At 58.6% G+C, this 18903-nt stretch overlaps 1 protein-coding gene across 21 annotated transcripts in view; it reads left to right on the top strand.

The window, feature by feature from the left end:
• Window positions 1–18903, top strand: part of KIF1A (kinesin family member 1A) — a 99971-nt gene that overhangs the window by 28320 nt on the left and 52748 nt on the right. For 14 of the 21 annotated variants that reach the window (XM_027590352.2, XM_027590350.2, XM_027590353.2 and 11 more), the window contains exons 3-14: window positions 3253–3329; window positions 4044–4223; window positions 4943–5008; window positions 5710–5888; window positions 6833–6944; window positions 8362–8439; window positions 9149–9214; window positions 9758–9775; window positions 15360–15435; window positions 16879–16957; window positions 17746–17888; window positions 18286–18312. In XM_027590352.2, the coding sequence (XP_027446153.2) occupies window positions 3253–3329; window positions 4044–4223; window positions 4943–5008; window positions 5710–5888; window positions 6833–6944; window positions 8362–8439; window positions 9149–9214; window positions 9758–9775; window positions 15360–15435; window positions 16879–16957; window positions 17746–17888; window positions 18286–18312 (1101 nt within the window). The remainder of the gene's footprint in view (window positions 1–3252; window positions 3330–4043; window positions 4224–4942; window positions 5009–5709; window positions 5889–6832; window positions 6945–8361; window positions 8440–9148; window positions 9215–9757; window positions 9776–15359; window positions 15436–16878; window positions 16958–17745; window positions 17889–18285; window positions 18313–18903) is intronic. The other 7 variants (XM_027590356.2, XM_027590364.2, XM_035726726.1 and 4 more) reach the window with 1 other exon arrangement.

Genomic DNA, 18903 nt, shown 5'->3' with positions numbered 1-18903 from the left:
GAGTTGGTGGCACCCCTGTAGGCCTGTTCATGGTGTCCGCAGGGGAGCCCTGGAGGCCGCCGGGCCGGGGCAGCAGCCTCAGCCTAGGGGACGGGTGCCTGTCTGTCCTGCCAGCCCCATCCGGGACAGCCGCGGGGCCGGGAGCTGCCTTCTCCCCTGGAGGCCCGCCACCTGTTAGAGTTGCGATGGGTGTTCTGCTCTCAGAGCCACGGTGGTGGCCTCGTGTGCTGTCCCCATAGGTCCCACAGGGGCAAGGACAGTTTCCGAGGCATGGACAGGGACACCCGGGCTCTGTGATGCACGCCATCATTTGTGGCTGCATGGGAAGAGCAGGGTGGACATGGGGCCCCTTCAAGTCGTCAGCAAACATTTGCTGAGCACGAGCCTTATGAGGCTGCAGTCTGGGGCCCCAGGAGAGCAGGACAGAGGCTCTTACTGCCCTCGGGGGCGACACTCCAGTGGGAAGGTGGGCAACGCACACATCAGCGCCAGATGCAGCTGGACCGGCAGGGACAAGGGCTGTGCCTTGCAGCATCAAGAAGGGGCACAGTGACGGGGCGTAGGGGCTGGCAGGGGGCTGGGGGACACACCAATGGCCAAGGAGCCTTCCTGGTCAGTTGGGAGAAGGTGAGGGGGTGAGCGCTCTTGTGGATGAGGAATGCCAGTGCCCGGGTGTCAAACTAACTGTTCCCTGAGACCCCGCCGAGCTTCTGGTCTGCTGCGGTGGGCTCTCCCAAATCCTGCAAGTGCAGAGCAGTGGCCTGCTGGTAAATCAGCTCACCTGTGCGTGCGCTCACACACGCATGCACACGCACACACACACGTGTATATGCATGCTCACACGCATGCTCACACATGTACACACATGCACGCTCACTCATGTGCACATGCATGCTCACACGTGCACGCACTCACGCTCACGTGCACACGCAGGCACACATACATGCTCACACGTACACACATGCGTGTGCACACACACTCATGCCCTCATACACACGCACACACACGCACGTGCCTGATTTCCCTGATATAAATACTCGCCCTGTGGCCAGTTTAACAACAGGCTCACAAAATTCCTCAGCATTTAGACCCTGGCGGTGCTGGAAGGAGCCCGCACTGGCTTGTAGACAGAGAAAATGGCTTCGTCAGTCCTTCCTCCCTGCCTCCCTTCCCTATTCAGGCTGGGGCCCTCACCAGCCACGTCGTTGTCCCTGGCAGGTGCCCGTGCCTTGTGCACCCTGTATTGTACGCCCTTTGGAGGGGCCCAGCTCCCCCCGGCCTGGCGGGAGCAGGCCCCGGGAGGACCCCTCCTCCTCCCTCAATCCCGCACAAGGAGAAACTCAAGAGTCTGGCAAAGGTGGCCCTCTCCCTAGCAAAGCGGCTCTGTCCCAGTGTGTGGCAGGCTGACTGCAGGTGCTGGTGTGCCGGTCAGCCCTGGGGAGGGTTTGGAGGTGCCAATGAGGAGCCAGGCCCAGGTGGACTGTGCCTGGAGCTCAGGTCCCGTCTGTAATGACAGGGTACTTCTCAAGACCCCATGGGGCCCCCAGGGGGGAATGGAGATAGGTGACAGGCAGGTCCTGAGCGCCGGAGCCCCTCTGCTGGACGGTCCTCATGGCGGACTCTCCTGTGGCCCACTCCTGCCCTTGGTCCCTCACGGGTAGCTGTCCCCGGCCCTCTCGGTGCTCCTTGAGCACACCTGTGCTCTGTTCCTGGGAGGGCCCCCGCCTCAGGGAGCCCGTAGTCCCTGAGAGGTACATGGCAAACACCCCAACACCAGGACACGGTCAGAGCGAGGTCAGCACCCAGAACTGGGCAAGGGTCACGCTGGACACAGGGGAGAAGGCTGGAGGGGGCGGGGGCTAGGCCTGTGCAGGGCGCGGGGAGGGGACCTGGCCCCTTGCCGCATGGGCATTGGGGGCCCAGCCCAGGCTTGGCTCGGGAGGTGCTGTGATTGTTGTTTCCATGGCGCCGGCATTATCTGCACTTGGGGTTCCAGTGGCTGCATCCTCAGTCTCAGCAGGAGTTGAAAGCAGGGCAGTGGCTCTCCTCAGCCTCGCTCTCAGAGGCAGCGTGGATGTGAGCTGCGCTCGGCCCCAAGGACAGCGCTGTGACGGCCAGTCCCCTGCTCCTGCCCGCTGGTTTCTCAAACGTGCTGGGTGATCTCCCAGAACGCCTAAATCTGAGGTCCAGGTCCCAAAACCAAGTCAGCCCTGGGGACAGGCTGCAGGTGATGCCCGTGCTGGAGCAGGGTGCTCAGCCCGAGCAAATGGCCGAGGGGCCTGCCCGCAAAGACACTGGGCCTCAGGGTCCTCCGTCAGACTGGAACTTTGTAGGTTCAGATGGTGGTCCGGCAGGCAGCGGGCGGGGTGGCCCAATGGGGGTTGGGGGCCTCGGTGTCTCCTGCCTGGCCACCAAGCACATGTGGCCTGTGGCTCTGGGGCGTGGGAAATGCTAGGGGCAGGGGTACTTGCAGGCCTGGGAAAAAGCAGCCTCGGGCTGGAGGCCTGCTGGGGTACTTGCCTGGCCCTGGCCGGTGGATGATGGCACCACCACGCATTCGTGGCTTCGTTCCTGGTTTGAAGAACCGACATTCTGGGCGTGGTGCCTCTGGACAGCGCCGCATGCCGCTTGCTGGGGGCGGGGGCGGGGGCGGGGGCGGGGGGCTGTGCAGAGGACAGTGCCAGGGAGCCCATGAGAGCAGGCCTGGAAAGCACCAGAGGCACACGGGCAGGAGGAACGAGCTGTGTGCCCCGTGATGGAATCCCACAGCGAGGGGACAGCCCGTGCTGCGCACAGCACGCAGGAAGCATGCTGGGATGGCGGGCCCGCAGGAAGCAGAGCTCGACCGAGCCCGGGTGCCCCAGCCTTCTGGGTGCGTCTAGGACGCATGTATGCAGAGCAGATGCGGCAAGGCCCAGAGGGGTGGGGTGGGGAGCAGGGCTGGACCGAGGGGTCGGGGTGGGCTGCAGGGTCTCCGGCTGACCCAGCGTCTGCGGGAAGGAGCCAGTGTGGGTGCCCTCAGTGCATCTGTGGGCAGCAGGGTCCACCAGACAGAGGAAAGGGGCACACAAGGCTTGTCTGCCTGGAATTGGAGCCCTAGCCCCGTCCCATTGGGGGGCTGGCTTGTCCGGGGCCAGAGGCCTCTGGGGACCCCGCCTCGCTGCCTTGGGGCACCTGTCTGCGGGCAGGTACCACATGCTGATCGCCTCTCCCCCCGCAGAGTGTTAACTGCCATGCCTGTCCTCTTTGCAGCCATCATTAACCCTAAACAGCCCAAGGAGACACCCAAAAGCTTCAGCTTCGACTACTCCTACTGGTCGCACACCTCGGTAAGCCCAGAGTTACCAGGAAGGAAGGTAACCTGGGCTGGGGCTCAGGGGGCTGGGCTGCAGCACTGCAGATGCTCCACCAGGCGCTGCGTGTGTCTCTCTAACCAGGGCCACTGCTTGGCCAGGGGAGGGAGGGACAGGTGTGAGGCCCAGGGAAGGGGCCAGCAGTGCCTGCTCGGGGTGAGGGGTGGGGGGACTACTTTCCCAAGGCCGTTGTGTGTGAAAGGTCACCCTGAGCAGTGACATGCGTTGTTAGGGTAACCCCTGGGGCCTGCCTAAAGCAGTCCTCTGTTAGGAGAGCATCCGGACACGGTGGTCTGGTCCCGGGGCTCCCCGGGCCTCCAGGCCCTGCCCTTCCAGCCCCACCTGTCCTCACTCCCAAGGCCGCCTCGATTTTGAGCATTGTGTCTCAGGCTCCTGCCTCTGAGCCCTGGTGCAGGAGGTTGCCTCTGCTGAAATGCCCTTCTGCCCCGGCCGCCCCACCCCGTCTGGCCAGCTCCTCCCAGTCCCTCCTTTGGGAAGCTGCACCCTGCCGAGCAGGGTTGGGTCCCCTCTGCAGGGAGCGTGAGGGGGGTGGGGGGCAGGTATCCCTCCACGCTGCACTGCCCGTGACGCCCGTGAGGCCCCCAGCAGCTGGGTGGGTGCTCAGTGAACATGGCGGGCCAAGCCCTGGGGGCACCCAGCCTCCTACAGCTGTGCCACCCCGTCTTCCAGCCTGAGGACATCAACTACGCCTCACAGAAGCAGGTGTACCGGGACATCGGCGAGGAGATGCTGCAGCATGCCTTTGAGGGTTACAACGTGTGCATCTTCGCCTACGGGCAGACGGGGGCTGGCAAGTCCTACACCATGATGGGCAAGCAGGAGAAGGAGCAGCAGGGCATCATCCCCCAGGCACGCGGGCTGGGGGCAGGGCGGTGCGGGGCCTCGTAAGGGCCAACCAGACAGGGCTGCACCAGCCGGGACAGAAGGGCCCAGCAGGGCGCCCCAGGAGAGGAGTCCCAGGGGGAAGGGAGCAAGGAAGGAAGGTAACCTGGGAGGGTGGGGGGCAGGAAGAGGCTGGAGCCCAGGCCCTGTCATGGGGTGCTGGAGGGGCAGAGCCACTGGCATGGCTGACCTTGCCCTGGGAGGCTGTGAGGGCTGGTGGTCTGGGCAGGGAGAGATGCCCGGACAAGGCGCAGCCTTCGGTTAACTGAAGGCTGAGACACAGATGCCTCAGATACTGCTGGGACCCTGGCCACCACCCTGCCCAGCCCCTCTGGCCGGGCCTCTGGATCTGAGCTGGTCAGTGCTTGACCTGGCCAGGGCGGGGGAGAACACCAGGTAGTCTGTGGCATGAAAGACTCCCACGCACTCCGTGCAGACAAAGATGGCACTCAGAGTGTAGGAAAGGATCAGATATCATCCGTGAGGACTCCATGACCTAAGCAGAAGACAGCTGCTCTTTGGGTGCAGGCCTTCTCAGTGCCTTTGAGATGGACTATCAGGGAGCAAGAGGGGCCCAGAGAGCCGTGTCTGGCCTGCACTCAGGCTGCCCACAGCACCCGGGGGACAGGGCTTCAGGAACAGCCCCATTGTCCCCATTGTCTGACGCTATGTCCTTGGCCCTGCAGCTCTGCGAGGACCTGTTCTCCCGTATCAACGACACGACCAATGACAACATGTCCTACTCCGTGGAGGTGGGGCTCTCCGAGTGTCCGTGACTCCAGCATGGGGCGGGGGTGGGGTTCCAGGCATGGACAGCAATGCTTTTCTGATTTAAAGCGAGTCTCCACCACTGGTTGGTACCCCGAGCTTGTCACTCACTCATGCACGCGGCACCCATGCCGGCGTACCCACTCCAGACGGGGAGTCGTGCTGGGCACGGAGGAGCGAGGGACGGTCCTCTGCTCAGCGAGTGTTTGTTTAGTAGCGCTCTGGGCCAGCTGCAAGGACAGGTGTCTCCGAGCTGCATAACCTGGCTCTGCCATGGCCACGGTGGCCCCAGGGTGTCCCTGCTGGACAGGCCCCCAGTACGGCTGTGGGTGGGGGGAGGCCAGCAGGAGGGGGTGGGCTGACACCCCAGCTCAGGCACTCATACAGGGGATGGGAGTCCTTGGCACGCCTCCCCCTACCCAGCAGGCAGCCCCCATACCCCTATCCCAAGGGTGCCTGATGACGGCCCTGCACCCCCACCTTGGGGGAGTCCCTGCTGGTGGCCCCCATGCCTCCTGTACTCCTCACCTGGGAGCTCCTGATAGCCCTTGCAACCCCCCTCCATCTTGGGGGTTTCTGACGAAGGCCCGCACACCTCCTATCCTGGGGGTCCTGGATGGTGACCCCCACTGCCCCCCGGCACCACACCTGGGGGGGTCCCTGATGGAACGTCTCTGCCCTGCAGGTCAGCTACATGGAGATTTACTGTGAGCGTGTCCGTGACCTCCTGAATCCCAAGAACAAGGGCAACCTGCGTGTGAGAGAGCACCCGCTGCTGGGGCCGTACGTGGAGGACCTCTCCAAGCTGGCCGTCACCTCCTACAATGACATCCAGGACCTCATGGACTCAGGGAACAAGGCCAGGTGCGTGCCGGGTGGCTCGCCCATCCTCCCCATGCCCGCTGCTGCCAACCTCTGAGGAGGGCCTGGTCCCTGGGGCACTTGTTGGCCTGCCCACCGGGGCTGTCCAAGCCCCCCCCGTGGAGGGGTGGGCCCCATGGGATGAGGCCACGGGGGCACATGCCAGCCTGAGAGGGGCCTCCGATCCCCCACCCCATCCCTTGCACAGGGGCTGCTCCTCTTGGGGGGTTGGTTTGTGCCCTGGGGGGGACTGGTTGTTGTCCGTGGTGGCTCCCCGGGGGGCCCTCCCCGCGGACAGCTTCCCTGTTGGGCTCAGTGGTCAGGAGGACCAGCCTTGCCTTCTCCGAGGACAAACAGCCCTCTGGACAGGGCACAAGGTAGGGGCTCCCGGGGAAGGGCCGACCGCAAGGCACAGCCGGGCACAGACGGCCCGTCTCCCCGGCCGCGCTGCTCGGGTGGTCACGGCAACAGTGCCCCTCTCTGCCACCAGGGGCTCCGGGAGGGTGAGGGTCCTCCCGGCTGTTGTGACGAGGACCCTCCCTGCTGGGGGCTGTCAGACAGGGAGGTCTCTGCATCTCCGCAGCGCTGGGACCAGCCCCGGGCCTCCCCGCAGGCTGCCTTGGGCTTTGCCCCCTCCGCAGACTGGGACAGAAGGTGGGCACCCCTCTCCCTCCTGGGTGGGGCTTTTCCACATCGCGGTCCAGGAGGACCCCCGGCCACGCAGTTGAGCGGGGGCTGTCTGGGCCGCGCGGAGCCCCTGTGACAGCACCCGAGTCCCAGGCCGCAGCTGGTGGCCAGGCGGGGGTGAGCCCTGCTAATGCTGTGACAGGAGGCACGGTCACCACGTGACACGCCCCATGACCTGGCCCAGCTGGCTAGCACCATCAGCCACTCTCACGCCCGGCCACAGGATGATGGGTAACCCCGTGCGGTTTCTGTCCCCCTAGGACCGTGGCGGCCACAAACATGAATGAAACCAGCAGCCGCTCCCATGCGGTCTTCAACATCATCTTCACCCAGAAGCGCCATGATGCGGAGACCAACATCACCACAGAGAAAGTGAGTCGTGGCCTCGGCAGAGGGGGGCCGTCTGGGAGGGGGGCAGGGGGCAGTCCCATCGAGCAGGACGAGGGGCCCAGGATGACCATCAGCCTGCAAGGCGTGTGCCCGCCCCCAGCCTGGCATGGGCCTCCAAGAAGTTGGCCCGGCCCGCAAGGCCGTCTCTTCTCAGCGTTTGGCACCGCCGGGGCGTGGAAGGGGCTGGGAGAGGAGGGTCCGTGGACCTGGCATCTGCCTCCATCTGCCTCCTGCCGGGAGTTGTAGACTGGGGGCTGAGGAGGGCTGTCCCCAGAGCTGCGCTGCTGTGGATGCTGGTGGCCCTTGGAGGCTGGGGGCCGCGGGCTGAGTGAGTGCCTGTCACAAAGGTGACTGGGGGCCCCGGCCGACTGGCAGGAGCGGGGGCCCCGGCATCCACAAACACAAAGCTGAGGCTGTGCTGTCTGGGCACCAGCCCGCCCACGGCCCCAGCCCTGGATGCCTTTCCCACATGCCTTGGCATCGTCGGTGGCCCCAGGACTGGGTCCTTTATCCAGACACGTAGTCTCTGTGCTCCCAGAAAGGTGGCAGGGCAGGCTCAGAGCCTCATCCTGTCCATCGGTGGCTCTGTCCCTTGCTGTCAGGTTTTCTCCGTGTCATCTTCCCTGACCCACAGTCCAGGCCTTCTCCTGGGGGCGCCTCAGCCACCTCCTGACAGGGAGCACTCTCTCAGGCGGCACCCCAGGGTCTGCAGGGTGTCTGGGAGAAGCTAGCCCCACTTAGTCCCCAGTCACGCCAGGGTCACCTCAGCCTGGTGCCATTCTCCCCAAGAGTCACGATGGCCCAGTGGGGCCTGGGTGGCCAGAGAGCACAAGCTGGAACAGGGTGGACCTCTCTGTGGGCCGCCCGCTGTGACCATCCTCCTTGCTGTGGGCTCTGGGCACCCAGAGGGTCTCCTGACTGTTAATGTCTGGGCAAGTCCTGTCTGCAGTGGCCACGGATTGGGAGGGCCTGGGTCTTCCTGGAATGCGTGTGAGGCAGCTGAGCAGCGGCTGGGGTGCTGGAACTGGGTTCAGATCCCACCACAGATGATGCGCCCATCTGTGGAAACAGGTGACAGGTATACCTGGGGAGCTCTGGGGGGAATTCTGTGCCAACACATGAAGAGCGCCCCACGTGCTGAGAACAGCACAGCAGCAGCATCAGGCGTTTTAGGGGTGAGGGGCATGCAGCCTCTTGGGGAGGTGGGCTTTGACCTTAGGCAGAGTCTCGGACGAGCTGTGAAGGGAGGGACACTGTGCAGGGTTAGAAACCGTCAGGCTTGGGGAAGGGCTTGGCCGCGGCTCCTCAAGTGTGTGATTTAGGCCGTGCTGGGAGGAGGCAGGGCGCCCCCATAGGGGCCCCACGGCCTCTCCTGCATATGACACACTTGCCATTTCAGGTGAGCAAAATCAGCCTGGTGGACCTGGCCGGGAGTGAGCGGGCCGACTCCACAGGAGCCAAGGGCACACGTCTCAAGGTAGGGGCCAGACTGCCATGTCTGTGATCCTGGGCCTCGCTCATCTGGCGGATCGCATCTCTGAGCCGGGCTCACTCCAGGGTGGGCTGGGCAGGAGGGCTCCTCTTGGGGCTGCAGGTGGGGCCACCCCCACCCAGGGCGAGCTCGGGCAGGGAGAACAGGGGGCACAGGAGGAGGTGGGAGGAGGCCGGTAGCCAGGAGGCAGCGGCTGGCACACTGGCTAGGGGTTAACAAGGACAGAGACCCTGGCAGGAAAGCTGGGCCTTCCACAGGTCCTCGCAGTAACTTGGCCACTGGTGTGTGGCTTTCGTGCCAGAGCACAGGCTGCGAGGCAGACAGTTGTGGTGAAAGCAGTCTTCGGCGTCAGGAAGGAGAGTTTTCACGTTCCAGCCCCACTTTGGTCCCCACATTACCCAGTGGATGGGAAGGGGCTCTGGAAATTGTACCAGTGGGGCCCTGGGGCGTGTGTGAGATGTTACGAAGACTCCCAGGGAACCTAGGAGAAGCTGGGCAAACTGTACTCCCCCGGCCGGGGTGGGCCTCTGCCTGGTTTCTTGCCAGAGCCTCCCGTGCACCAAGGAACCCCGGGATTGACGGTCAGGGATTGGCGGCCTTAGCCCCGTGTCACATGGGGTGAGGTCCCAGGGGATCACCCTGGAGCAAGAGGCTCCTGAGGCTTTCTGATGTCCTGACTGTCTTCTCTGCACAGGAGGGAGCCAACATCAATAAGTCCTTGACCACGCTGGGGAAGGTCATCTCTGCTCTGGCTGAAATGGTGAGCTAGCTTTGGGTGTCTAGAACTAGACTGATGGGGTGGATTGCAGAAGCGGCTCCCCGTCCTTCCTTCTGGGAGGACACCGGGAGCCTGTCATAACTGTGCCAGGCGCTATCTCTATCAAGGTGCCTGGGGTTCAAGGGAAAGCCCAGAGATGTGAAGGGTGTGTGTACCTAGGCTACAGATGGAGTAGCGATCCCTGTCACTCCCTGGAACCTCAGTTTCCCCGCTGGTATTGGCCATTCACCACAACACCCAGGCCTTTGCCCAGAGAAGGATGAATTTTAGGAGGCCCTACCCTTTTCTTAAATTGTTTGGGGTGAGGGAAGAGCTGGTGGGTGATAGCAGCCTGAGAGGTCGCACTGTTGTTTGGCCTGTCAGGACCAAGGTGGCCAGCAATGACCAGGTGGTAAGTGATGGACACCTGGCACGTGCTCAGGCCTCTCCTGTTCCCTTGTTCTCTGGGGCCCGCTAATCCTGCCCTCCCCACATACCCTGGGTCCCCAGCCTCCAGGTCCTCAGATTCTGTCTTTTCTTTTCCAGGACTCGGGGCCCAATAAGGTAAGATGCTTTCTTCAGTTCTAGGGGGAGGAGTCTTCAGCCACGGCATTGGTGGGCTCGAAGCGAGGAGTGCCTTTAGCCCCAGTTGTTCTGTGAAGGGCTTGGCAGTGAAATTACCCTTTCGTTTGTGCACCTAGCAGACAAACACATTGAGCCCAACTCTGAGCTGGGCCCTGTGTTAGAACAACATAGCCCTTCAGGGGCCACAGCACGATGGGGGACATAGTAGACATAGAAACAGAATTATGAATTGGTATAAATCTCATAAAGGAAAAAAATGGGCTGTGAGCATGACCCATACACAAGATAGCCTTTAGTCAGTATGGCCATGGAAACTTTACAGGACAGGTAGCTTTAGGGCAGAGACCTGAGGAGCGGGGAGGAGCCAGTCAGGCAGAGGGGTACACACCTGTGCCATGTAGTTGGAAAGCCCAGTGTGAGGTGCTAAAGTGGAAAAATGTTGATTTATGTGAGGAATTGCGTGGGCAGAAATGTGAGGAACTATGTGGGGAAGCATGAGGAACAACGTAAGGAAATGAGAGGAAGTGTGTGATCAACTATGTGGGGAACTGTATGAGGAAATGTGTTGGGAACTGTGAGGAAACATGGGAAGAACTAAGCGAGGATCTGAGAGGAACTAACTGTAGGAACAGTGTGAGTATCTGTAAGGAACTATGTGAATGATTTTGTGAGGAACTATATGGGAAGTGTGTGTGGAATTGTGAACAGTGTGAGGAATTATGGAGTATTGTGTAAGAAACTGTGAAAACTGAGGAACTGTGAGAGGAAGTATCTGAAATGGTGTAGGGCAAGTGTGGGAATTCTATCAGGAATTGTAGAGAACTGTGTGGGCAACTGAAATACTGTGCGTAGGACTGTCTAAGGAACTATGTGAGGAAGTGTGAGAAATGGGTAAAATGCACAAGGAACTGTAACAGACTGTATTGTGGACTATAGAAAATTGAAATTGTGTATGGCACTCTGAAGAATTGTAACTGTGACAAAATGCATGTGAAACTGAAGAACTACGAGTAAATGTGTGGACTAAATGAGGAACTGTGGAGAATGGTATGGGGAGCTAAATGGATAACTGAGGAAACCAAGGAACTATGTGGGAACTGTGAGGAACCATGTGAAGACTATGTGAGGAACTCTGAGGAAATGTGAGAGGTAATGTATGAAATGGTATGGGAATTGTGTGTGGGAACTCTGAGGAACTGTAGAACTGTGTGGGGAACGAGGCAGGAACTGTGTGAAGAACTGTGAGGAATGTGACAGTGTGGGGAATAGTTGGAATGGTGTGGGAAAACATGTGGGAATTGTGTGGAGGGAGAACCTTGAGGAACTGTGTGTGGACATTGAGCAACAGTGAGTGACTATGTGAGGAGCTGTGTGGGGAACTGTTTAGGGCAAGTGTGAGGTACTAGTATGGGGAACTCTGCAAGAAGTCTGGAAGTGTGTCAAGTATTGTGAGGAACTGTGTGGAATGTGTGAGGAACCACACTGAAATGGGAGAGGAAGTATGTGAAACGGTGTGGGGAACTGTGTCTGTGAACTTGGAGGAGTTCTATGTGGGACTGTGTGAAAAACTGGTGACTTATGAGAGGAATTGTGTGAGGAATTGTGAGGGATTATGTGGGGAAGTGTGTAGAGGGATCTGTGTGGAATTATATGAGGAATTCTGCAAGGAACCTGTGGGGACTGTAAGGAACTATGAGAGAAACTGTGTGAAAAACTGAGGGACTGGGAAGAACTGTGTGAAGTAATGTGTCAAGAACTGTGAGAAAATGAGAGGAACTCTTTGAGGACCTGTAAAGGAACTGTGTGGGAACAGTATGAGGCAACGTTCCATGGAAGTGTGTGAGGAAGTGTGTAGGGAACTGTGTAAGGGACTGTGTGGAACTGCGAGAGGAAGTGTGTGGAACTGTGTGAGGGAACTGTGGTGAACTGTATGGGACTGTGAGGAACTGGGTGGGAACCTATACAGGAAGTATGTGGGGAACTGTTTGAGGAACTGTGAGAAATAGTTTGAGGAAATACATGAGAAACTGCATAATTCTGAGGATTTCCATGAAAAATTGTGAGGAACTATGGGAGGAACTATGTGAGGAGTTGTGAGAGGAACTGTGTGTAAGTAATGAAATCGTGAGGCACTTCGCCTCACTGTAAGAAGTGTGTGAAACTGTGTGGGCAGACTGTGGGAATTGTGTGAGTGACTTCTGAGGAAATTTTTGGAGAACTGTGAGGAACTCTGGAATGAGGAAGTATGAGGAACTGGGTAGAACTGTGTGAGGGAACTGTGAGGAAGTGAGAGAAACTGTGAAAACTATGTGTAGAACTGTGTGGGGAGCTGTGTGAATTGTGAGGAAACGTATGTGAACTCTGCGAGAAACTGTGTGGAACTGTGAGAGGAAGTATGTGAAATGGTGTAGGGAAGTATGGGGGCTGTGAGGGAACTGTATGGAAAACTATGTGAGGGACAATACGCAGTCCCTCACACAGTTCTCTTCAGTTAATTACAGAGTTCCCCACACAGTCACAATGCAGTTCTTCACACTGTTCCTGGCACAATTATACACACACACTTCCCACATAGTCAGTGGGAAAAGGAATATGAGAAACTGAGAAACTTTCTGGGGAAATGCATGCAGAACTGTGTAACGGACTATGTCAGGGATTTGTGTGGAGACGTGTAAGAAACTTTGAAGGAATCTGTATGAAAGTGTGTGGGAAATTGTGTAGGGTCTGTGTGAAAAGTGTGTGTGTGGAACTGTATGTGGCACTGTGTGGACTGTTGGGAACTGTGAGGAACGGTATGAACTATGAGAAACTGTGTGGAACTGGGTGAGAAACTGAAGAATTGTGAGGAACTGTATGTGGACTTTGTGGAACTGTGAGAGGAAGAAATTGTGTGGGGAGCTGTGTTAGGAACTATGAGAGGATCTGAGATGAAAACTATGTAAGGTACCAGGTGAATCTGTGGAGGATGTGAGGAATTATGAGGAACTGTAAGGAAATAGATCTAGACTGTATGAAGAATTGTGAGGAACTCTGTGTGCACTGTGTAAGGAAACGTGGAATGGTGTGGGGGAACTAAGTGAGTAACTATGTGAGGAAACTGAGGAACTGGGAGGAATTGTGTGAAGAACCATTTGAGGAACAGTGTGGGAAGTAGGCATGGAACTGTGTTAGGGGTGGTGTGAAGCATTATGTCAGGAACTGAGAGAAATTGTGTGAGGATCTGAGAGGAACTATATGAGGGACTGTGTAAGGAACTGTGAGAAGAGCTGTTTGAGAAACTGTATGTGGAACTGTGTATAGAGTTGTGTGGTACTGTGTGTGGAATTGGAAGAATTGTGAGGAACTGTGTGAGGAATTGTGTGAAGTCTGTGTGAGGAAATGTGGGGGAAGTGTGAGAAACTAGATGAGAAACTGAGGAACGGTTGGGAACTGTGTGAATTGTGAGAAACTGTGGAACTGTGAGAGGAAGAATGCAAAATGGTGTGGGGACTGTGAAAGTGCTGAGGACGTTTTCAGGAATTGTGAGGGACTATGTGGAATTATGGGCGGAAGTGTGAGGAGCTGCATCGGGACCGTGTAGGGAACTCTTTAAAAAGCAGAATTGTGTGAGGGATTGTGGGGGGAGCTATGTTAGGAGCTGCGAGAAGCTCTTTGGGGAAATGTGTGAAGAACTGTGAAGGACTATGCCAGGGACTGTAAGGAATTGTGTGGAACTATGTGAGGAACTCTGTAGAGATCTGTGTGAGGAGCTAGGTGGAACTATGTAAAGAACTATATAAGGAACTGTGAGAGAGGAACTGTGTCATGAACTGCGAGATGCATTGTGTGACATATTGTGCATAGTTGTGTGGTGGACCTGGAACTGTGCAGGGTGCTGTGGGGAACTGCGTGAGGGAGTGAGTAAAAGACTATGAGGGACTATGTGAGGCACTATGGGAACTGTGTGAAGTGGGGGGTTTGCAATAGAAACTTTTTCAGAAATGGAGTGAGAAAGTTTTTGAGGATCAGGGTCTGGAGGAGGGAGCATGGAGGCATGTAGATGATGAGGCCAGAGAAGGGCAGGGGCCTGATCTGAGGTCTTTAGTCTGTTGTCAGGAACTAGCTGATTGTGGTTTAATGGGGAGCAGTGGATGGGTTTTCAGCAGGGCTCAGGCTGCTGCATGAAGAATAGATGGGGAACGGCATGGCCTGGTGTGGCAGTCAGGAGACGAAGTCAGTGGCGCAAAAATTCAGGTGTGAGATGATGGAGGCTGGGAAGGCAGAGGAGAAGGGAGAGCAGTGGGTAGTTCTGGGAGGTGCAGGAGCATGACTGAACAGTGGCTGCTGCTGGATGGAATGAACAGTGGTGATGGAGTGACAGAACTGAAGGTGACTCCTGGTCCTTGCAGAAAGGACTACGTGATCGTAGGACATTTACTGTGGAAATGGGAATATGACAAATGTGGCAGAAGATTCAGCCTCAGGAATTAAGTAATCAAAAAGCAAAGTAGAAATACAGTTTTCATCCACCAAGTCTCAACAGATTAAAAAAGGCCTTCAGTACTGAGGAGCTGCTAGGAGGTGGACACTCAAGCCTCGCCTACAGCAAAGCCAGCACAACATATTGGAAAGCCATTCTGACCTCGTGTCTCAAGAGCTTTCACAAGTTATGTTCTCTGAGAGCTAGTGGAGCTCCTCTTGGAAATCATCCTGAAGAACAATGACAGATGAGCTTGTACCCAGAGAAACGGCACAGCCCTTGTGGTAGCGCCTGTGTGCGTCTCCCTGGGGGGGGAGTCTGGGCGGCAGGCGCCACATCTGCTGGCCACTGCAGGTGCTCAACAAATACTTTTAAGCAACTCTATACATGAACTAGGAGACACTGGAAAGTAACTGAATAGCCATGATTAGTGGACTCCTTCAGTCAGTCCATAAGTCATGTCCATAAGAAGCAATGATTCCTAGCAGGCATTACATGGGCCTGAGTCCACATTCTGAATGACCTGCATTCACTTTAATAGAGGAACAAAGAGTCACAGGAGTAGCTAGGAATGTGGAGGATGCTTCGTCCTGAGGGGAGGTGGGGGAGCAGGTTCTAAAGAAGGGGCTTGTGCCTGGACTGCAGGGGAGGAAAGGTGAGTTCCATGCGGAGAGAGAGAGGTGAGCGGAGGGCACTGGCAGAGGCCTGGAATGCTGCATAAAGTGGTGGGGCCTTTTCTTTTTAGTCAGCAGAACTGACAGTACTGCTTGAGGAGGGGGCGATGGGCTCAGATTGGTCCTTCTGACAGAGTGGAGAGAGGACATCGGCTCTGTCTGGCTGTGTGGCCCAGATGCGCGACGGGATGGACTAGGGAGGAACCTGAGGGGATGTGACAGGAAGTCTGGTTCTGGCCCTGAGTGCGGGCACCTGGGGGTAGCACCCTAGGGGTCAGGTGGGGAGAGGCCTTGAGAACTGGCCCAGCCCTGCCCTCCACAGCAGCCTTTGGCTCTGGGGACCCACCCCACAGACCCTGTGCTTTGCCCCCTCCATCTCCCTTCCCCTCCAATGGGCACAGGGTTGACCTTGAATGTTCTTCCCTCACAGAACAAGAAAAAGAAGAAGACAGATTTCATTCCATACAGAGATTCCGTGCTGACCTGGCTCCTCCGAGAAAATCTGGGTGAGGACTCTCGGGTTCACTTACCCCTAGGGTTCTGACTTCCACCCTGAGCCATTGTCCTGCCTTACCTCCTGGGAGGGGGTGTCCAACCACCAGGAGGCCTCTCACCCTTTCTGGGCCGAGGCTGAGGCAAACCTGAGGGATCCTTCTGGAGGCCAGCAAAGGGCTAAGGAGAGCAAGTACAGGGAAGCAGGATGGCCCACAGGGCCACAGAACACACACACCTATGTCGGGGCTCCTGCTTCAAGCCCGTGACATCCACACCAAGTACCACCCTTTGCTGGGACTCCAGATTCCGGGGAGCCTTGCTTGCTTGCTGGGCTTTTGGGAGGTGCCATCTGTCACCCCTTCTCCTTGAGTTTTGAGCCCCTAAGACACACAGAGAGAGATAGAGACTGGAGTGTCCCAATACTGATCCCTTTCCTCCCAAAAATAACCTCAGGGGTCTTCCCTGGCTATGTTCACAGTTTGGGAGGCTGATGCCCAGGAAGGTAAACTGAGTCTTGGGCTGACCCAATGAACATAGGCAGCTGGGACCTACAGACTTCCTTAGCTTCGTGGCTACGGTGTAGGAGCCCCTGCTGGCCGACCCGGCACCCCAGAACCAGCCTGGCTGATCCTCCGCTTGAGCTGGTGACGGGTACCACATCAGGCTTCCTGGGTGCTCCCGGAGGGTGGCACCCCTGAGAGTGGATGGTAGTGTCCTAGGAATGTGTTCCTTCACCTGGGACGTGGACCGGAAGGAGGCCTCTGCCACAGGGCCACGCCCAGGCCCAGCTCCAGGGTAGGGGCAGGGGGAACCCCCCATGCAGCCCAACCTGGCACCGGCGTGGCACCGCACCCCAAGCCCCTCTTCACACTGCCACCTCACAGTTCGTGTGGGGATCATGTTCCTGAGGGCTGCCCGGGCTGCTGACCTGCCCACACCCCCTGCCCAGTGCTCACTGTGTTCTGAGCCTTCGAGTGATCCGTTGGCCTCGGAGCTGAAGCCCAACCATCAATTTCCTCACGCGGTGTGCTACCTGACGCCAGGCTCTGCGCCGTCCTGGGCCAGGACTCTGGATATGAAATATTAAGAAAAATATTCCAAAAGAGAAAGATAAAAATGAAAGAAATCATTGCATCTTGAATTGAAATGAATGTTGAGTTTCTAAAGAAATTGTCCCGACCCTTGTAGTAAATGCTGTAAAGTCTGCCACAGCTCCCCCCCACTTGGTTATGGGGAGGGGGCCTGGCTATTGTAAAACAACCCCAAATGTGAGAAAAGCATGCTATAGAAGAAAAGTGACTGAGCCGCCCACTGCAGTGGTGAAGGCCAGACCCCCCTGTTCATACAGTGGCCCGTGACTCGGTTTACCTGTCTGGGCCTCGGCCTCCCCAGCAGCAGAGATAGGAGGGGACGGGGGAGAGAGGAGCCCCCATGACCCGGCTGTCTTCCCACAGGTGGGAACTCGAGGACGGCGATGGTGGCGGCCCTGAGCCCTGCAGACATCAACTATGATGAGACTCTGAGCACGCTGAGGTGTGTTCTCGAGCGAGGCGGCCTCCACCCCCTGCCTGGCTCCGGGAGGGCGTGGATCCCTTTCTACCCGAGTCAGGAGCACCACTTTGGGGGAGGTCATCTCATCTGGGGCTCCTTGAGGCTCCAAATGGCTGTTGGGGGCACCTGGGTCTTCACGGGCCCGTTCCATTCCCACCACCCATGGGACTCCGAGCGGCCCAGGACCCCTGTGCTACCAAACCAGGTCTTTAATGAGCAAGGGGGCACGGGTGTGTGCCAAAGGTCCCTGTGGCTGCAGGGCGGGCAGCCTGAGTGGGCAGCCTGGGTGCTGGCCTTGAAGGAGGTTGCTTGGCTGCCCAGGTCACACACCACCAATGGTAAAAGGAAAAATTGGGGTGGGTCCTGATAGAGGTACGTGCTCACACACCCATGACACTTAAGTATGCAGGCTAAATACGCACGCATGTGGGCATCCTCACATTCCTGCAGCGGTCAGACTTGTTCCCTCCACCCCGGGGACCACAGGTCCAGTTGCGAAAGCCCCACCACGGGGAGAGGTACCACCCTATCCCTGCTCCTCCTGGGGACTCGGTCCCCCCAGATAGGGGGGCAGAGCTAGGTGGCCCTACCTGTAGCTCTCTGGCCAGCGGCCCCACTGACTCCAAGGGGGGTGACCCCCTGCTCTGTGTCCAGCCCCCGGGCCCCAGCTGCCGAGGCCCTCCCCACCACGGCTCTGCCCCGGGTGGGGCTCTGGGCCCCTTTGGGCCGGCCGACCACGAGCACAGACCACAGCTCCCTTGGCTGTCCAGGTATGCTGACCGAGCCAAACAGATCCGCTGTAACGCCGTCATCAACGAGGACCCGAACAACAAGCTAATCCGTGAGCTGAAGGACGAGGTGACCCGGCTGCGGGACCTGCTGTACGCCCAGGGTCTCGGGGACATCACCGATAGTGAGTGTCTGTGCCGCCTGTCCTGGGCAGGGCAGCCTGGCCGGCTGGGGCTGGCCAGGCTGCCCGCACGGCCCTGACCTGAATCCTAGCCCTGCTCTGAGTCCCTGGGCAAGCCACCTCGGGGGGGAGGCTGTGGTTTCTGGCCTCAGCCGGGGTGGATGGACTGCATGGTTTGGGTTTGGTGCTGGCCCAAGCAGGCCGCAGACGGTTCCCCTGGAAGCCACATCGGCGTGCTGTGGGTGCTGGGGTTGCAGCGGTCCCCGAGTGTCCGCTGAAGACCCCCACCACCCAGCCTGGTGCCCGGCCTGCGAGGGGCGGACCTCAGACCCTCTGGAGACAAACCTGCTCTTCTGTTTCTCTGTCTCTCCTCCCTCCCCCACGCCTCCCCTCCCCTTAGCCAACACTGTGCCCGGAGGACCCAAATGTGTGTATCCCCCTTGCTGCTCTCCGCTTCCCTGCTTCTGTCCCTGCTCCGCGGGGTATAGGGCAGCACGGCAGGGAGGCGCCGGCCCAGCCCTCCTCTGCCTTCCCCCCTTTCAGGGGCAGGGGACAGCAGCTCTCTTGCTCACAGGCACCGTCCTGGTAGATGCAGGGCCCACCGCCTGGTGCGCCTATGTTCCTCGCTCAGCCCATGTCTATGTGGGAAACTGAGGCCCCAGGGAGGCCTGGTGCAGCCAAGGCCTTCTCAGGCTGCAAGTGGCTGAGCTCGGCCTGTCTGAGCGCTCTGTACTCCCAGAGGCCTGGGGAGCTCAGAACGGTAGCTAGCACCAGAGGGCGGGGAGGGCTGGAGGGCCTGAGGAGCCGGGTCTGCCCCCTGGCTCCCAGGTCCGGCCTCGCCCCGGCTCCCCACGCCCCGAAGCCCCTTCCTCTGGAAATGCTGAGTGAGAATGCTGGGCCAGAGCCTCCCAGCCTGTCTCCTTCTGGCCTTGGGCCTGTGGCTTGGTGCCTCCCTGACCCAGGGCCGCAGGGCACCCTGGTTCTCCCTCGCGCCCCGTGCTGTCCTATGTTTGCTGCT

Source organism: Zalophus californianus, chromosome 3 (genome assembly GCF_009762305.2).
Source record: "Zalophus californianus isolate mZalCal1 chromosome 3, mZalCal1.pri.v2, whole genome shotgun sequence".
In the NCBI taxonomy this organism is placed as follows: Eukaryota; Metazoa; Chordata; class Mammalia; order Carnivora; family Otariidae; genus Zalophus; species Zalophus californianus.
The sequence above is the reverse complement of the archived record's forward strand: the minus strand, read 5'-3'. Positions and strand labels throughout refer to the sequence as shown.